Source organism: Octopus bimaculoides, chromosome 9, assembly GCF_046866305.1.
Source record: "Octopus bimaculoides isolate indiv1 chromosome 9, ASM4686630v1, whole genome shotgun sequence".
In the NCBI taxonomy this organism is placed as follows: domain Eukaryota; kingdom Metazoa; phylum Mollusca; class Cephalopoda; order Octopoda; family Octopodidae; genus Octopus; species Octopus bimaculoides.
This window is the reverse complement of record NC_142936.1, coordinates 86,374,182-86,393,934: the sequence shown is the minus strand read 5'-3', so window position 1 is coordinate 86,393,934 and position 19,753 is coordinate 86,374,182. Positions and strand designations below refer to the sequence as shown.

Genomic DNA, 19,753 nt, shown 5'->3' with positions numbered 1-19,753 from the left:
CTTGCGTGGCTCCTCAAGATGACCTAAGACTTTGAGTGGATTTCGCAGATGGAAATTGAAAGATGCTTGTGTGTGCGTGTGTCTTACTCAGATGCAGGTGTTGGTTAACAACAGGAAGGGCATTGGACTATAGAAAAATCTGTGTCAACAAATTCTGACCTATGCAAGCATGAACGCTGAAAGTGATGAAACATGTATACACACACATGTAGCGTCCATAAATTACCTTTACAATTTGAAAAAAATAAAGTTAAAAAAAAAATGATCTCAGGTTGCATGGAGCCTACATAGAAGTCTTCTGACGTTTCTAATAAAACTTTTTGTTTGCACGTGGTTTCAATAAACTGCTGAATTATCTTTTTTTTTTTTTTTTTTGGTTTCTAATTGTAAAGGTAATTTATGGATACCTTGTATATGCAAAAACTGACATGAGAAATAAAAATCTGTCAAGTATTTTGAAGTCTGCTATGATGATAAATTTATTTGTAGGAGTCAAAATTTTCTGTAGATGTGTAAAAACAGGTCTTTATAGAAAAGTCAGTTGCATTATTTAGCAATGGTTTCTTGCCAAGGAGATAGATCAAGTTCAACTACATTATTTCTACTCACATCAGGATTCCTGTAGAGAGAGAGAATTATGTCAATATTTACATTTTATTTCATTTAAAAAATTATTAGCAATTATCATTAATTATTAACCCTTAAATCACCTTTTCCCAAGTCTTTTTTCACTAACCAGGCCCTAGAAGCCATTTTCAAACCCAACCAAATGATCGAATTACTTCTCTTCTTTCTTATTTCTACTGCTTCCAGCCAGCCTCTTTCAGTCACAATTCCACCTCAACACTGAGAAACTGCTCACTTCATCTCCTCATTATAACTTATGTCTGTCTGTGTAAAGTGAATCTGTTGCAGTTGGAAATTACATTTAAACAAATTCAGATTAGTCTGTCAAATGTAATGCTTGTTTATTCACATTGCTTTCAATTAATCATGTCTTATCTTGTAGCTTCAAGATTTCAATGATGTGATTGTTTATTTTCAGAATCACATTGTAGGTGTGAGAGGATGGATTTGGTCAGTTCAAACTGGCAGTCTAACAATGGCTTAGCTGGCCAAAACTTTGAAGTCACTGTCAATGATATTTTAGGTTTAAGATTAATATATGTATATATATACATGTCTGACTCTCTTGATATGTGTGTGTATATATATATATATCATCATCATCATTTAACGTCTGTGTTCCATGCTAGCATGGGTGGGACAGTACCACAAGGGCTGTCCAGGCTGAAGCCTGCACCAGACTTCTGTGACTGTTTTGGCAGGATTTTTACTGCTGGATGCCCTTCTTAACACCAATCACTCAGCAAAGTGGACTTAGTGCTTTTTACATGGCACAAGCACAGGTGAGGTCAGTTTTGGCAAGGTGTTTAAAGCTGGATGCTGTTCCGAACAGCAACCACTTTACAATGTGGACTGGGTGCTTTTAAGTGGCACCTGCACTGACAGGGTCACCAAGTACTTGCAAGACAAAAACTTTTAAGAGGGGTGATGATGATGAAAAGGTTATAGTGAGACAGATACAGGTGTCTTGCTGTAGAGGAAGTACAAGGTTACATACACACACACATTGTCCTCATTATTTAGCATCTGTTTTCTATGCTGGCTGCATATGATAGGTATTTGAGGATGCTTGTCAGTATATTAGTCTCTTCAAACCAATTATGAAGGTTTTTTATTTCTACCAGATTCTCCATGGCAGATAAAATGCTAACACAAGAAATGAAAAGACGTAGTCATTATTATCATGTGTGCAGAACACAGCTATCACTTTGGCAATTTCTAAATTGATGTGACTTGTGTTATGGGCCAAAACAACTGATGAATGTGAACTCGCTTCTCTGTCATTCATTAACAAGCTATCAATGTTTGGTCAATGATTGAAGATCATAAAATCCCTTGTACTTACACATGACTGTTAACATGAAATGCTGACTTTGGAACTCTGTTCAACTTAGCGGTTCTTATTAATACTTTATGCATGTTTGTTGATTTTATTTGATACAACTGATCTGTAATAGAAAATAATTTCATTAAATAACAGGATATTATTATGGATGTAAAATAATATGAAATACAAAGCACTTCATCATCATCATTTTGACATCTAATTTTCCAGGTTAGTATAGGTCTCCAACACCTCATCATCATCATTGTTTAATGCTTGCTTTTTCCATGCTTGCATGGGTTAGATGGGATTTGTTGAGGTGTATTTTCTACAGCTGGATTCCTTTCCTGTCATCAACCTTCCAAGTGAGGCAACATTTCTCACATGGCCAAATATGTTTTCATGGAAGGATTGAAAACAAAGGACACCACTTTCATGATTGTGGCACAACTATTATGCAATGTCAAAGAGATGTAAGATTTCAAACACGCACATATATAATGCTTTCATCAACCTGGGGTTACAGTAGAAGACACTTGCTCAAGGTGCCACTCTGGGACAGCATGATACTTATTAACTTAATATATTAAATAGAGGATACCATCATATCATACAGTTACTCTACTGAGTTGGCAGTCTACTTTGCCCTCTGCGGATGCACATGGCTGAGTGGTTAAAGTGTCGGACTCGTGATTATGGTTTCAATTCCTGGACTGGGTGATACTCTTTTACTTGTTTCAGTCATTTGACTGTGGCCATGCTGCAGCATCGCCTTTAGTTGAGCAAATCGACCCCAGGACTTATTCTTTGGAAGCCTAGTACTTGTTCTATTGGTCTCTTTTCCTGAACCGCTAAGTTAAGGGGACGTGAACACACTAGCATCGCTTGTCAAGCGATGTTGGGGGGACATACACACATACATGTACATATTATACGATGGGCTTCTTTCAGTTTCCATCTACCAAATCCACTCACAAGGCTTTGGTCGGCCCGAGGCTATAGCAGAAGACACTTGCCGAAGGTGCCACGCAGTGGGACTGAACCTGGAACCATGTGGTTGGTAAGCAAGCTACTTACCACACAGCCACTCCTACGCTTGTGAACAATATACTACATTTCATGTTGCTCCTGTCCACTCAGCTGGCAAAAATGAGTAACCCTGACAGACCAGCGTCCTGTCCAAGTTGGGAATATATACATCAAGAAAACCTGGAAACTGGCTCTTTGAGTCTAAATGACTCAGGGAAGGAGCTTTATTATTATTATAATTCTGCCTTCTCTAGTATTAAACATAAGAGACTGCACCACATACCACCATCATTACTACTGTGACCAAAACTATTTTAAAGATGAGAAACCAAATAATAATAAAGTTACCTTCAGAAAATACTTCCTCTTGGTCGTACCAATATCTGTCTCCAAACTTGAGGTTATGAAATTGCTTGGCCATTATACAGGCATAAGTTGGTCCTACTATCCCTCCTTTAACAGGGATCTCCGTTAAACCACCTACGACTAGATCTATATCATTCGGATGCCTGAAATAATTGGAGATAATCATTGTTTAGAAAGTATTAGAGATGTGTTGGTATTTAACCCCCCCAGAAAAGTTTGGTCTTCGTCACATAGCCATTGATGTCAAACCCCCAAATTTGATTCCTGTCACACAGCTTTTGATGTTTAAACCTGAAATGAGAGTCCTGATCAAGCAGCTCCTTGATCAAAGGAAGTCAAGCCATGACCACAACCTCTCATTTTACCCAGGACTACATTATCCTATACGTTCTTTCTACTTTAGATATTAGATATTATTTGAATGCTATTTTTCTCTAGCTTTTCTGCTTTTTTTTTTACTGCAAATTTGCGTGGGGAGGGGCTAAGTTGATTACATTGACCCCCCTAGTACTCAATTGGTACTTATTTCATCGACCCTGAAAGGATGAAAGGCAAAGTCAACCTCGGTAGAATTTGAACTTAAAACGTAAAGACAGACGAAATACTGCTAAGCATTTTGCCCGACGTGCTAACGATTCTGTCAGCTTGCTGCCTCAATAACAACAACAATGATAATAATCCTTTCTACTGGAAGCACATGGCCTCAAATTTGGGGAGAGGGGACTAGTCGATTATATCAACCCCAATGTTTCACTGGTACTTAATTTATCGACCCCAGAAAGGATGGAAGGTAAAGTCAACCCCAGCGGAATTTGAACTCAGAACGTAAGAATGGATGAAATGCCGCTAAGCATTTTGACAGTACTATTCAAGAAGAGTGGCCCTGGTGCGTGCATCGTGACTAGTCGATCCTACAACGATTATCTAGCGCGAATGTGCAAAACATGTACGAGGGTTTTTTTTAAAACAAAGTAAATAATTTTTTTTAAACAAAGTAAATAATTCTCTTTTTGTTGAATCTTCCCCATCTTACTCTTAAAACGTCGTTTGACGTTCTTCCAGGGAGTATTTTGGTGTCACATCTATTTCAGTAATCCCATTGTACGCACTCCAACAATCAGAATATATAGTCGTCTCTGGTTTGTTAATTTTTTTAATAAATGGTAGAAGAGTTTCAGAAGAACGGTCGGGTACAAAGACTAAAAAACCTATTTTTATCCTCTCTATCCCAACCTCGGTTGTATTTACGCTTGCACATCATAGATTTATCTGTTTCTACGATGTGCCCAAGTCCACCAATTTGCTAGGGGTTACGCAAAAGCTAATTACTTGTAATGTCCCTCATGTACTGATACCATTGAACGACAGTACATTTTGAAAGACCGACTTTTTAATGAACACTTTACCAAAAACAGGTAGTGTATAATTTATTTACTCTGTGTAAAAATAATTATTTACTTTGTTTAGAAAAAAACCCATGTACATGTTTTGCGCATGACGCGCACTCGCGCTAGGTAGTCGTAGGATCGACTAGTCACAACTCGCTAGCGCGCACCGGGACCACTCGAATAATACCCATTTTGACCCACATGCTAACTGTTCTGCCTGCATGCGGCCTTAATAATAACAACAATAGTATCTTAAGAGAATAACATGAAATAAGTACATTCGGTAACTTACGCATAGATTTTTCTGAATCGCTTGACAACATCGTGTTTGTGGTCTTTGAATCCATGTTTCTTGGTATGGAAGTATAACGCTGGCTTCAATCCACACCATCTCCTCCATTTATTGTACGGTGGCAGACCGTGGTCACGGCCTCGCTGGATATTTCGTGCCATCAGATCCATGTCCCCAAATAATCGTTCAGTCACAGCAGACGTTATCATGGTGTCGGAAGCAATGCGAGCCTTGTCTTTCAGGAGACCCTTTAGCAACGCAGCCATCTTAGTATGTGTTGCAAACAACGAGTCGACTTTCTCAAACATCTGACTCAAGTCTTCTTTAATCCTAAATGGGCAACTAGCAAAAGGGGGAACTGTGGTAGGTGTGACTGTACTGGTCGTATAAAACTGACTTGTCTTAAAAATATTTCCAGTTAGGAGAGACTGAGGGGTGCACAGTGGATATTGACTGGGACATCCATCTATGAATAACAGGTTGTCTGGAAGCATGCCATGGCCGAAACGGAATACTGCTGTGGCAAGACTATTCTCAACAGATGGGTCTATTTTAGAGTTGTAATCTGAGAAAGAGACGAAGATAAACACAACACTATAGATATGGCACTGTCATGGTATTAGCTGTCAGAAGTGAAAGTAGAAAAATCTGACTGGCCGAAGCCATCTATCTGTCTGTCTGCCTATCTCTCTATCTGTCTCTCTATATATCTATCTATCTTTCACTCGTCCACCTTCGTTTGTGTCCGTAGAATTTATCAAATTAGAAAACGCAAATTTAATATAAAAGTATATTTTCTGAAATTGCAAATTATTTAAAATATAAAGGTATAATTTTCAACCACATAAATGGGAGACATCTTCAAAATGAAGTGACAAGAGTTCGCTCACCATATCTGGACGACGATAGCAAATTGTTGCTGACACAAATGTCTGACCCAATGATGATTGGTAAAAATTCATTGTAGAAAATATGTTGTATTTCAGCAGAGACAATCTTGCGTGTTTCCTGAAACAGTTTCTCATCCCCCCAGTGGGGATTCAAACGGGCCAGTTCGGCTGCAAGCCAGTTGTGTTCCCTCAACCAAATTATGTGGTTTACTGCTAAGGCAGGGTTTTCGTTGACACGGGTATCGCCTGATAATGTAACGACAAGAAAAAACGTTTCATGTTGTTGTTGCCTTTAGATATTTGTAGATTGTTGTTTAGTCCCAAGTCAGTAAAACCCTCTGACCCAGAAGATCAAGGACGAAATACAACCATGACATCATCATCATCCTATCTTAATTTCAGACACAGAAGAGCTAAAACTATAACTATAAATGTGTATCTATGTGCCTATGTGTGTGTGTATCTATGTGCCTTTGTGCGCATGTTTGTATGTGTATGTCTATGTGTGTATGTGTGTGTCTATGTGTATGAGTGTATATGTGTGTGTGTGTGTATATGTATGTGCGTATGTGTGTGTATTTATTTGCGTTTATATGCTTGTGTGTATGCGTATGTATGTGTCTATGTGCCCTTGTGTGTGTCTGTGCATGTGTGTGTGTATGTCTATGTGCTTTTGTGTGCATGTGAATGTGTGTGTATCTATGTGCCTTTGTGCGCATATGTGTATGTGAGTGTGTGTCTATGTGCTTTTATATGCATGTGTGTGTGTGTGGGTCTTTGTGCATGTGTATCTATGTACCTTCGTGTGCATGTGTGTGCGTGCATATGTTCGTGTATACCTGTGTGTGTGCTTAGGCTTATGCTTTTGTAGTGTCCACCTATACTTTGCAACTTAGCAATTTCACAAATAGAGATTAATAACATAAGTGATACTAAAATACGAACTACGGTCAATATAGTTGATTAAAGCTATTGAAGGAAAAGAAATAAAGCTCACCTGCAAAGAAACAAGGGTAGGTTCTATTGTGAGGCATTACAGAACATTCTGTTTGGTTGTTGATATCTATTGGTGGAAAATTTTCCAAATCACATGGCACAGTTTTCAGCAGACCTAAGGAATAACAACAAAAATTTACATATAGAGGGGGAATGGAGAAGAAGAAAACAATATATGTTTGTAGTTGTAGTGAAACTACCTACCGCCATTAGATACAAAACTGCTATCGCCATTCTTCTCATTTAAATATAAATAAACGCGAGCGTAGTAGAGAACCCATTCCTTGTCATCACGTGACTGATCATTATTCGAATCGGCAACTTCTTCGAACCGTTCCCGCCAGAACGCAAACTGACCAATCACAGCCCTTAATAAGGTCACGTGATAGTGTTTTTCTATCACCGTCTGGTGAGCCCCCTTAACGCTATAAATAGATCAACTCATACCCACCAAATTTGTCTCGGTCTAGTTTCTCTTTGAGATCTGTTCCATGTACCACACGACAGCAGCAGCAACAAATAGCCAGCGACCACTTCAACAGCTTCGTCCAGCCAACGATGACCACCGCCGTCGCCATATCAGCAACACGTTTCTACGACTATTATCCAGCATCATCGTCATGACCAATACGATTACTACCAAGCAGCCTCAATCTCCACCAGCGTCTACACGACTTTCTATGTACACCAAACTACCGCGGCACATCTCTCTCTTCGATTCTGTTAGGTGACTTAGCTTCACCACGATAATAAACAGACAAGATTCTCAGCCAGCGACGAACATCTGTATAACAAGAATCACGGCCCAGCATCGATGCCACGACATCACAACTAGTGATCAGCTCTGCCACACTCAGCCAACTCACTTCACATACAGATTCATATTATTGTGTACCCAAGAACTGGTATAATTGCTCACGTGTTATTGACTCTTTCTCTGCTGTAATATTTCACATACACATACATGTATCACTCACATACACACTTTTCTTTGTATGACGGCCTGTCTTTGATTATGTTCTTATATGTCACATTCACACTCTCACACAGACATACATCTTTAACGCTACAATAAATATCTCTGTTATTCATCTAATACGGTTGTGGTCTTTCATTACTGGTCATCTATGTTATCGTAGCATAACATATCATGTATATCATCATTGATATATAATTTTGTGTTCGACCGTGTGACGCGTTTAAATAAAAGGAGTCCTCTGTTTTTCCATTTGTCACCATTTCTCCTTTTTGAGTTCGCATGGTCGTTTCCTTGCATAGTGAAACCACCTCTCTCATGGTTATTTATTTTACAAATGTGAGCGTAACAGGGAACAACTCTTTCCCGCCTTGCTGTGTCATCACCTGACTGACTATTATTTACGCGGCAATTGTCTCCAGTCCTTTCGCCCCAGGATGCAAACCGACCAACTGTGGCCCTCTAATACGGTCATGTGAGAGAGTGTTTTTATGATGCTCCCTGGAGCCTCCTTGTACCTATAAATAGTTTAAATTATCCGCGCCAGTTCGTCGCAGCTACAGATCTTCTAAGATCTGGTCGTTGACCACACACGTAACACAGCCAGCCAGTTCCAGCGGCGACATCAACAGCATCGTTCAACTTCCCCAGCGTCAACACGACTCTACGTACACAAGCTACCAAACAGCCACCGCAGCTTCTCAACCCTGTTTGTGTGATTTGCTCACCATGAAATTAACAGCCAGAACTCAACCTGCGAAGAACATCTGTATCAAGAATCCGGCCCGGCATCAAAGCCTCAACTGCACGACAAGTGACTTAGCTCTGCCGCAACCTTAACCTCTTATATACAGACAATCTAACTACTGTGTACCTTAACAGAACTGGTATCTTATTATCCTGTGTTACAGACTCTTTCTATGCTTTCTATCTCTTGCATTCACATACATATATTTGTACACATACACTATTTTGTTTACATGATGGCCTGTCTTATATTGTGTTTTATTATGTCGCATTCACACACACACAGACATACAGTTTAATGCCCCAATAAATCTTACTGTTATACATCTTTATCGGTTGCGTTTCTATCGTTTTCCTTACTGGCATTCCTTCGCATTCCGCATGCAAATTCTCTATGTTATAGTATTATAACATATATCATTATATATTTTGTGTCGACCGTGCGACGCGTTAAAAAAGGAGCCTGTTTTCCATTCGTCACCATTTCTCCTTTGGTTCGCACTGTCGTTTCTACATGTTTATAGGGTGGGGTGCAGAGAGGAAAGGTTGGTAAAGACAATTTTTCTGGTTTGATTTAAAAGGTGTAGCCTAAACACTCATAAGGACCATCTAGGAAGCAAGTCAGACAAGAATATCACCCATGTTGACCATATAAGTGTGTGAGGGCCTGTAACAAGGGATATGGTCACTGGTCCAGCCTTTGAACTAATTAAGAGATTATAGTATGTAGAGAGTATAGGTGTAGGAGTGGCTTTGTGGTGAGAAGTTTGCTTCCCAACTACATGGTTCTGGGTTCAGTCCCACTGTGTGGCACCTTGGGCAAGTGACCAAAGACTTATAAGTGGATTTGGTAGAGGAAACTGAAAGAATGCTGCCACATATATATATATATATGTGTGCATATGTGTATGTGTGTGTGTGTGTGCGTGTGGCTTTGTGTCTGTGTTTGTCCCCAACCAATGCTTGACAACTGGTGTTGGTGTGTTTACATCCCCATAACTAAGCAGTTCAGCAAAACGGACCGATAGAATAAGTACCAGTTTTAAAAAAGTAAAAGTGTTGGGGGTTAATTCATCTGACTAAAATCCTTCAAAGTGAAGTAAGTAAAATAAAATGGAATAAAATGAAAAATAATGGAATCAGCTGTAGGACCATTTACCTTTACTGTAGAGACGTACTTGTTGAAGTGTATTTTCGCTGGAACCATAGACTGTGGAGCCATCGATGTAGCTTGTTGCTTCGTTAAGTTGTTGACGGACATCTAATGTGGATGGTAGGGAAAGATAACATGAGAAGTAATAAGGAAATAAAGGCAGAAACTTTAACTCCTTAGCAGTTAATCTGGCCTTATCTGGCCCAGATATTCTACTTGGTTTATGTTAAAACTGATAAGATACAACCTCTCACACTTATTCTTAAAATGTGGCTGTGTGGGAAGAAGCCTGCTTCTCAGCAACATGGTTCCAGGTGCAGTCTCACTATGTGGCACCTTGGGCAAGGTGTCTTCTACTATAGCCTCGAGCTGACCAAAGCCTTGTGAGTGGATTTGGCAGATGGAAACTGAAAGAAACCTGTTGTATATACATATGTATATATGTGTGTGCCGGTGGAATGTAAAAAGCACCCACTACACTCTCAGAGTGGTTGGTGTTAGCAAGGGCATCCAGCAGTAGAAACATTGCCAGATCAGATTGGAACCTGGTGTGGTCTCCTGGTTTGCCAGACCCCAGTCAAACCGTCCAACCCATGCCAGCATGGAAAACAGAGGTTAAACGATGATGATGATGATGATGATGATGATGATCCTGAAGAAACTGCACCAGTTTTATAGCAGGGTTGAAATTGCAACAGTTACTAATCAGTGCAGTTGAAACGTGTGTAGGTCTATTTGAAGTTGTATATGTATTTATTTCTTTATTGCCCACAAGGGGCTAAACATGGAGGGGACAAACAAGGACAGACAAAAGGATTAAGTCAATTACATCGACCCCAGTATGTAGCTGGTACTTATTTATGGCTTTTATGGGTGCTGGTTTCACATAAAAAGCACCCATACCAGTGCCACATAGACATACCCATGCTGATGTTGCACAAAAGCACCCAGTACACTCTGCAAAGTGGTTGGCATTAGGAATGGTATCTGGCCATAGAAACCATGCCAAAACAGACATGGAGCCTGGGCAGTGCCTGTTAAACCATCCAACTCATGCCAGCATTGAAAACGGATGTTAAGTAATAATGACGACGATGGTGATGAATATGAAGATGATGATGATGATGATATATAAGGTGAGCTGGTAGAATTGCTTGCATGGCAGAAAAAATACCAGTTAGGCACTGTAGTTCATGTAATTGACTGGCCCATTCCCCCTAAATTTCAGGCCTTGCAGCTAAAGTATATCATCTTACCTGAGTTACAAGATAACGAGGTGGTAGGTGTAGAACGGAGGAAATGGAGACATGTGATGTTTTTGCGGCTAAAGAAACTGTCATTGGTCGGCACTGAGATTGGTAAACAGTCTGTTCTGTAATAAAAGACTTTGGTATAAATATATAGTAGAAAATGTGGATCTTATTTCTGCGAAGGGAAATTGGATTGATATTCTGTCTAGAACTTGACTGCATAGATAAACATTGCTAATATGTTATATTAAAATGAGAACAGATTCATAAATAAATCAAAATAATAAATACAAAGTTTGGAGGGTGTATAAAATAAAGGTTGCATAAAATAAACACAAGTAAAACTGGATACAATTCTGTTAAATTGAAGAAAGAAAGTTGTAAATTTGACTTACTTATTTTTGTTTTCAGATTGGCAGCAGTTGACCCTTATAGCTCCTGGTGAAAGAAATTATATATATATATATATATATATATATATATATAGATGTGTGTGTGTGTGTGTGTGCATGAGAGAGAGAGAGAGAGAGCCATACCTGCTGGTACTCATTTTTCACCTGAGTAGATTGAAACAACGAACACTCTAACCACTAGGCTACCTAGCTTCACATGCACGCATGCAATGTGAGTAGAACATACAGGATAAATAGAACTCAATACATGGGTAGAAAGAGGCAGGAGTTTCATGAATGGCACTTGAGAGAGAGAGAGAGAGTTGGTGAGTGGATAAATAACAGCGAACATTCCTTGACGAAAGGACCCAATATTGGGGTACAAACAGCAACAATTGCAGAACATCATGGCTTCAGCATGCAAAAACGACAGGACTTGATATATGGCTGGACAAACCAATAAGCTGATTGATTTAAACCGGAATGTCTGTAAAATGACACTATTCGCCATAATTCTTAGTGATTGACAACCAGAACTATTTAAATATTGGAGCCAAATTGCAGCCAATATGGAGAACATAGCAGTAGAACTGGTGCTGGCTGTAAACTCTACATTCTACAAATGGTAGGTGGTATCTGGTCAAAAATATTTCACAACTCAGCAGGTGATCTTATCACTAGTTTCAAAGATCACATTCCTCAGTGGAGAGGATACTTTGAATGTTTGCTCAACGGAAATCCACTTAGCATTTATTGGAACATTAACCAGATTACGATGCTCTCTGTGATGATGCCAACACTCAAAGAGAGTAATATAAGGATCAGAAAACTATAGCTGGATGCCCTTCTTAACATCAACCACTTTACAGAGTGTACCGGGTACCTTTTCCATGGCACCAGCACCAGTGAAGTTACCAAGTAACTTGCAAGGCAAGACCCTTTCTCTCAACTGAAGGGAGTAGTATTGGGGAACAGAAAGGGTGTGTTGCATTGCAAAAAAATATTAAAAAATAAGAGGCTTTCTTTATAAGCAAACTTTATACTCACCAAGATCTCCTTTGCCCATGACAAACTGCGTGAAATCATGGGACATGAACTGTCCAAAAAATACTGTAAATAGGTTGATGTCTGTCTCCCGCACAGTCTCATTGTTGGGGTCAAAGACAGTGGTACTGATAGCTCTTGCGCTTGGTAGAGGCTGTCCAGTTACATCGTGGCTACGAGGACTCCCTTTTCCTAGGGAAAATATAAAGATTTAAGATTAAAGAAAATTGCCAGTTTCTGTTGTGTATTTTGGATTTTTGTGAGGGTCCATGGCTTAATGGTTAAGGTGTTGCCCTCTTGAAGGCTAGATCATGTGTTCGATTCCCAGACCAAGCAGCGTGTTGTGTCCTTGAGCAAAACACTCCATTTCACATTGTTCCAGTCCCCATTCCAGTAAAGGTGGAATGTTGGCCTGCTTGCCTAACCAGTGAGGTGGCGTGATTTGAAAAGCTAAAACAATGCAAAGTGCATTGTGATTAGTGATGTGTAACAACATCTGGTCGGTCATGTGATCATGTGATTTTGGATTTTTACTGTTTTAGTTTCGTTTATGTTATATTTATCTGGCTGTGACAGTTTATACGGTGTAGAAGTATTTCTATAACAGGACACTGTTATGCTTACAACTGACCACTCAATAATGTCCACTCTACAACTGACCATTTAGCAAATTTGGTAGAGAGGAGAGACAAAGTGATTATATCAACTCTAGTACTTGACTGGTACTTTATTTCATCGAATCTAAAAGAACAAAGGGAAATGATGCTCTCAGTGGGATTTGAACTCAGAATGTGAAGAGTGATAGCTATATTCTCTTACTTGTTTCTGTCATTTGACTGTGGCCATGCTGGAGCACATCCTTTAGTCGAACAAATCGACCCCAGGGCTTATTCTTTGTAAGCTTAGTACTTATTCTATTAGTTTCTTTTGCTGAACAGCTAAGTTGCAGGGATGTAAACACACCAACATTGGTTGTCAAGTGATGGTCAGGTGACAAACACAAATACACAAACATCATCATCATCATCATCATCATCATCGTTTAACGTCCGCTTTCCATGCTAGCATGGGTTGGACGATTTGACTGAGGACTGGTGAAACCGGATGGCAACACCAGGCTCCAGTCTGATTTGGCAGAGTTTCTACAGCTGGATGCCCTTCCTAACGCCAACCACTCAGAGAGTGTAGTGGGTGCTTTTACGTGTCACCCGCACGAAAACGGCCACGCTCGAAATGGTGTCTTTTATGTGCCACCCGCACAAGCCAGTCCAGGGGCACTGGCAACGATCTCGCTCGAAAATCCTACAGGAGCCAGTCAGGCGGTACTGGCAACGGCCACGCTCAAAATGGTGCATCTCATGTGCCACCCGCACAAGAACCAGTCCAGGGGCACTGGCAACGATCTTACTTGGCTTGCCGGGTCTTCTCACGCACAGCCCATTTCCAAAGGTCTCGGTCCGTAGTCATCACCTCGGTGAGGCCCAATGTACGAAGGTCTTGCCTCACCACCTCAGCCCAGGTCTTCCTGGGCCTACCTCTTCCACGGGTTCCCTCAACTGTTAGGGTGTGGCACTTTTTCACGCAGCTATCCTCCTCCATTCTCACCACATGTCCATACCAGCGCAATCGTCTCTCTTGCACGCCACAACTGATGCTTCTAATGTTCAGCTTTTCTCTCAAGATACTTACACTCTGACGGGTATTCACATTGACATTACACATCCAACGGAGCATACTGGCTTCATATATATATATATATATATATATATATATATATATATATATATATATATGATGGGCTTCATTCAGTTTCTGTCTACCAAATCCACTGACAAGGCTTTGGTCATACTGAGGCTATAATAGAAGACACTTGCCCAAGGTACCACGCAGTGGGACTGAACCTGGAACCATGGTAAGTATCTTGCTTACCAACCACATGGACCCCAGTGTTTCATTGGTACTTAATTTATCGACCCCGAAAGGACGAAAGGAAAGTCTACCTCAGTGGAATTTGAACTCTGACCATAGCAGCAGATGAAACTCTGCTAAGCATTTCGCCTGGCCTGCTAAGAATTCTGCCAGCATGCTTATAACATAAAGGGGCATAGCGAAATACTCTAAATTAATTAAGTCTGTCATGCTACAGTAGCTGTCACTCAATTAATCATAACAATAATGACTTCAATAATAATAATAATAATAATAATAATAATAATAATAATAATAATAATAATAATGATAATAATAATAATCCTTTCTTCTATAGGCACCAGGTCTGAAATTTTGTGGGAGGGGGCCAGTCAATTAGAACAACCCTAGTATGCAACTGGTACTTAATTTGTCAACCATGAAAAGATGAAAGGCAAAGTCAACCTCAGTGGAATTGAACTCAGACTGTAGCGGCAGATGAAATACCGCTAAGCATTTCACCTGACATGTTAACGATTCTGCCAGCCTGCTACCTTAACCCATTAAGTCCCACTGTCCTATAAATAGGACACTAAATGAGAACATTAAATAAGCTATATCACATTGTCTCAGTGTCCTATTTATAGGACACCGAGTATTTCCATTTCTACTTGAAGTAAAGGAGTTTTAATAATTATTTTTTTCATTTTAACCTATTTTCAATTATTTAAAAAAAAATTTTTAAGTAATATTCAGAAATTTAAGTACTCTGGGACTTAATGGGTTAATAATAATAATAATGAATGATGATGATAATTTCTAACATACTGTATTTTCTAACATACTGTATTTTCTAACATATAAGCCGACCTAATATCTTTCCAAATCCTGCTTCATTCCATGTGGAATTTTCAGTCTTTTAAAGTTATTTTGGTGTATAAGCCAACTTTCCTTTTTTTTGGTTGTAAATTCTGATCTGAAAAAATTAACTTGTATGCTAAAAAATATGGAAGGTTAGAAGTTTCAACGTAGGACTTTAGTTGATTGAGTTGACCTCAGTTGATGACTGGTACTTTTTTTTATTGCCCTAAAAGGATTAAATGCAAAGTTAACCTTTGCACGATTTGAAATTATCACATAAAAGAACCTAATTAAATACCACAAGGTGTTTCAATGCTGCCATAATAAAGCATAATGTCTCAATTCATGGGGAATAAGAAGATGAGTGAAGTTGATATTTATTGAACCCCAGTATATGTCTGGTACGTATTTTACAGTACCAGGAAGAGTGAAAATTAAAGTCAGTCCCTGTCAGTATTTGAACCCCAAATGTAAAAAAAAAAAAAAAATGATACTTACGATCATGATAGGAATTGGGAATATATCTTATGAAAGGAGTATTTGCTTTGCCTAATAGTGGATATTTCAGATTGTTGCATGAACCATCGATTGTTCGGTATCTATAGATGTAAATGCAGTTTACTTTCTGGAAGGGACATAACTGCTTATGTCTTTCAATTGAATCACTGAAGATATAAGAATATAAACATGTATATGTATGTGTATATGTATGCATGTATGTATATATGTATGTATGTTATCAATCAGTTTCATTTCTGTATTTCTTGTCCATAGAGAAAGAGCCGGACTCTAACATAGATTCGAGGCTCCTTCATTGGAACTTTTATCAACATCATCTAGGTATTTGTGCATATGTGTGTGTGTGCAGTATTTGGTGTTAGTGTATGCGCAGATTTGTATGTTTGTTTTATGGATGCGTTTTTATGTCTAGATGCATGCATATGTATTTATGTGCTAAATTTTTGGAAAGTTTTACATATCTTTACAGTTCCATTGATGGCTATGTATGTATGTGTGTGTGTAAGTACTTGTGTGTGTGCATGCATACATACATATATATGTATGTATGGCACGTAAAATGTACCCACTGCACTCTCGGAGTGGTTGGCATTAGGAAGGGCATCCAGCTGTATAAACTCTGCCAGATCAGATTGGAGTCTAATTCGCCAGTCCCCAGTCAAATCGTCCAACCCATGCTAGGATGGAAAGTGGATGTTAAATGAAATGATGATGATGTATGTATGAATGTATGTAAATACGTGTGTGTATGCATGCATGCATATGTATATATACATATATATATATATCTATATCATCATCATTGTCGTTTAACATCCACTTTCGATACTGGTACAAACGACTGAGGGCTGGCAATCCAGAAGGCTGCACCAGGCTCCAATCCGATCTGGCAAAGTTTCTACAGCTGGATGCCTTTCCTAATGCCAACCACTCCGAGAATGTAGTGGGTGCTTTTTATGTGCCACCAGCATGAGCCAACCATTCCGAGAGTCTAGTGGGTGCTTTTTACGTGCCACCAGCACATATATGTTTGTATATTAATCGAAGTGTTCAGTATTATATATCCATTATGGCAGATCTTACTAACCGGTTTCGCACTAGAGGTTCAACTATGTAAACCTGCACTCTTCAGAGTTGACAAGTCCAATTATGTAACTCTCCACACTTCAGAGATGGCAAAGGGTTATCTAATCAGACTGTTACCTAACACACTGTGGAACCTTCTCTATTGTGAAACTGATTGGTAAGATTGGCCATAATGGATATATAAAATACTGTCCACTTTGATTAATATACCCAGTCTACTGACAACTATATGAGTGCATTTCTTTTTAATTTATGGATTCTTAGATGGCTATATGCTTTCTCTTTTACTCTTTTACTTGTTTCAGTCATTTGACTGCAGCCATGCTGGAGCACTGCCTTTAGTCGAGCAAATCGACCCTAGGACTTATTCCTTGTAAGCTTAGTACTTATTCTATCGGTCTCTTTTGCTGAACCGCTAAGGTACGGGGAAGAAAACACACCACCATCAGTTGTTAAATGATGATGATGATGATGATGATGATGATGGTTTAGTCTTGGTCATGTTACTCCTATGGTCAGGTTGTCTTGAAATTGAAGTCTTGACAAAAATGACCAATCTTCTCTATTGAATACAAGTGGTGGATATAATCAAGTATTACAATGAACAGAATAAGATGTGTTTAAAAAAAATATAGTCCACATTCGACCTCTGAGATAGAAATATGCAGACTAAAAACTGCAGTGGCTGGTTACTAAGAGAAATCTATATTCAAGTACAGTCATTATCAAAACCACACAGAAACTCCTTCATTGGCTCATATACTCCCTGTTTCAAAGACAATGAGAAATTTGTCAAGGAAAGTTTTGACTGTCACATAAAATAGGTTTTATTATGTGGCATGTACACACATTTGTGTAGAAAGCATACTCCACTCAATATCTACCCTATCTAACATTGAATGAGGGTGGAAACTGCGAACGTACAAAAATGTAGCAAAAACTTAGAATCACAATATGGCAAAAAATATTGAGTACCTACAACAGAGTAGTGAGTCTGAGTACTCACAATAGAATAAAAACTGAGTACTTATTGAGTAAAATGTATGATGAGTACTTAAAATACAATAGAAAGTGAGTACCAGCAATAAAGGACAAATCTGAGTACTTACAATGCAACTTTTCTCTTGAGGTGTGATGATCTCGCATTCAAAGTGTTGAGTGAATTCTTGAGAGGGAAATCACAGGGTGCCTTCTTGAAAACATCTATAGATTAAATATAAAGGGAAACACCATAGTAGTAGTAGTAATAGTAGTAGTAGTAGTAGTAGTAGTAATAGTAGTAGTAGTAATAGTAGTAGTAGTAATAGTAGTAGTAGTAGTAGTAGTAGTAGTAGTAGTGGTGGTAGTAGTAGTAGTAGTAGTAGTAGTAGTATGATAGAAAGACAGGAAAAAGTGTCTTGCTGCAGGGGTTAATCACATGTGTATGCACAAGGCCATCTTAGCAGCATTATAGCTCCCCGACCCCTAAAAATCAATTCACAGGGCCCTATAGTATTTATTTACTGACAGCAAGCCACAACCTACAAAGATCAGAATTGGGCTCCTAGACTCATAGGCTCCTAGACTCACGAGGTTCCTAGACTCATGAAGCTCTGCGACAATTGCCCAGTGTACCTATGCCTTAAGACAATGTTGTTTATGCACATATACAAGTACATGTTTTTGCGTAAGTATATTAAGAAATAAAGAAATAAGAGAAAAGAACCATCTTTTTATTGTGCAAAGATTTAGTACTCACCAGCAGTGACCGGAAACAGCAGTATACTGTAGATCAACTGTATACTAAAAAGAATGTAGTTTCAAAAATTTAATATATAACATTAAGTTAGTATTATATATTTAATATATTGATAATTTAAATACATTTAATGCAATAAAAATCTAATTAAAAATAATTATGTGGTGAGGAAATGATTTAATATATTAATTTTTAATTTGTCTGGAGTTATTTCTCATACTTACTTTAAGTAAGTAAGGTTAGCAACTCCAGACAAGTTTCAGTCTCATTACACCTTTTCAGTGAAATCCTACATTTCACCATAGTTGTTGTAGTACTGATGAAAGATCTATTTAATAGGTGTACAATTTTGATGAAACCCTTTTGTAGGCTATGTCAATGACAAGTGACATTGACTTCATTACCATGGCTGAAGACTTCAATGGCTACGTTGATCAACAGCATGAAGGTTTTCTTGATGTCCATTGAGGCTATGGATATAGTATAAGAATCAAGAAAGGTTTAAGGCTTCTAAAATTCTCTGATACAATGATCTAACAATTTGCGACACACTTGTCAAGAAGCCAGCCAACCAACCACCTCATCTACCAATCTAGTGAACATGTCATATAGATTTCATTTTCATCAGGAAATGGAATGGAAGGTTCATTGTAAATACCAAAAGCAAAACCTTTTCTGAGTGAGAATGTACTATCCAATTATATTAGTGGCTTGTGACTTTAGAATTAGAGGTAGGCAGGCTCAGAGACAGAAGATGATCTGGGGAAGGAAGACATGGAAGCTGAAAGGACCTGCAGCTGGTCATAAGTTTAGAGGAAAAAAAGGGTGTAGATAAGACTAGGAGTTCCTTTGAGCCCAACAACTGAGGGCTTCAGGTCAGATTTGTGGCTGATGTAATGTCCCAGCCAGACTATAAAGTGATGTGGTGGCGGAATATGATACAGCAGATGGAGCTGTATAACATGAAAGAGTCATGGAAACGCTTGTAATGAGAAGTTGTTAAACAAGGCAAATAACTGGGATGAAGAGGGAGCCACTTTGTGTCACCCCAACAAAAGGACAAGTAGTGCAAATAGATAGCAGTGTGGTAGATAGAGCAACTAAGAACATGTAAGTAGAGAAAGCTACTGGTACATCAGGGATTGTGGATGAGGTGCTTAAAATATC

The 19,753-nt window shown here is 38.8% G+C and overlaps 1 protein-coding gene across 1 annotated transcript in view; it reads right to left on the bottom strand.

The window, feature by feature from the left end:
- Positions 1 to 453: 453 nt before the first annotated feature.
- Positions 454 to 19,753, bottom strand: part of LOC106878493 (salivary peroxidase/catechol oxidase) — a 21,978-nt gene continuing 2,678 nt past the window's right edge. The window contains exons 2-14 of the mRNA XM_089357959.1: positions 18,587 to 18,630; positions 17,958 to 18,051; positions 15,742 to 15,908; positions 12,478 to 12,666; positions 11,434 to 11,476; positions 11,045 to 11,160; positions 9,795 to 9,896; positions 6,914 to 7,027; positions 5,917 to 6,162; positions 5,027 to 5,591; positions 3,329 to 3,489; positions 1,973 to 2,075; positions 454 to 619 (exon numbers count right to left, since the gene is read on the bottom strand). Of these exons, the coding sequence (XP_089214085.1) occupies positions 547 to 619; positions 1,973 to 2,075; positions 3,329 to 3,489; positions 5,027 to 5,591; positions 5,917 to 6,162; positions 6,914 to 7,027; positions 9,795 to 9,896; positions 11,045 to 11,160; positions 11,434 to 11,476; positions 12,478 to 12,666; positions 15,742 to 15,908; positions 17,958 to 18,051; positions 18,587 to 18,630 (2,017 nt within the window). The 3' untranslated portion in view covers positions 454 to 546. The remainder of the gene's footprint in view (positions 620 to 1,972; positions 2,076 to 3,328; positions 3,490 to 5,026; positions 5,592 to 5,916; positions 6,163 to 6,913; positions 7,028 to 9,794; positions 9,897 to 11,044; positions 11,161 to 11,433; positions 11,477 to 12,477; positions 12,667 to 15,741; positions 15,909 to 17,957; positions 18,052 to 18,586; positions 18,631 to 19,753) is intronic.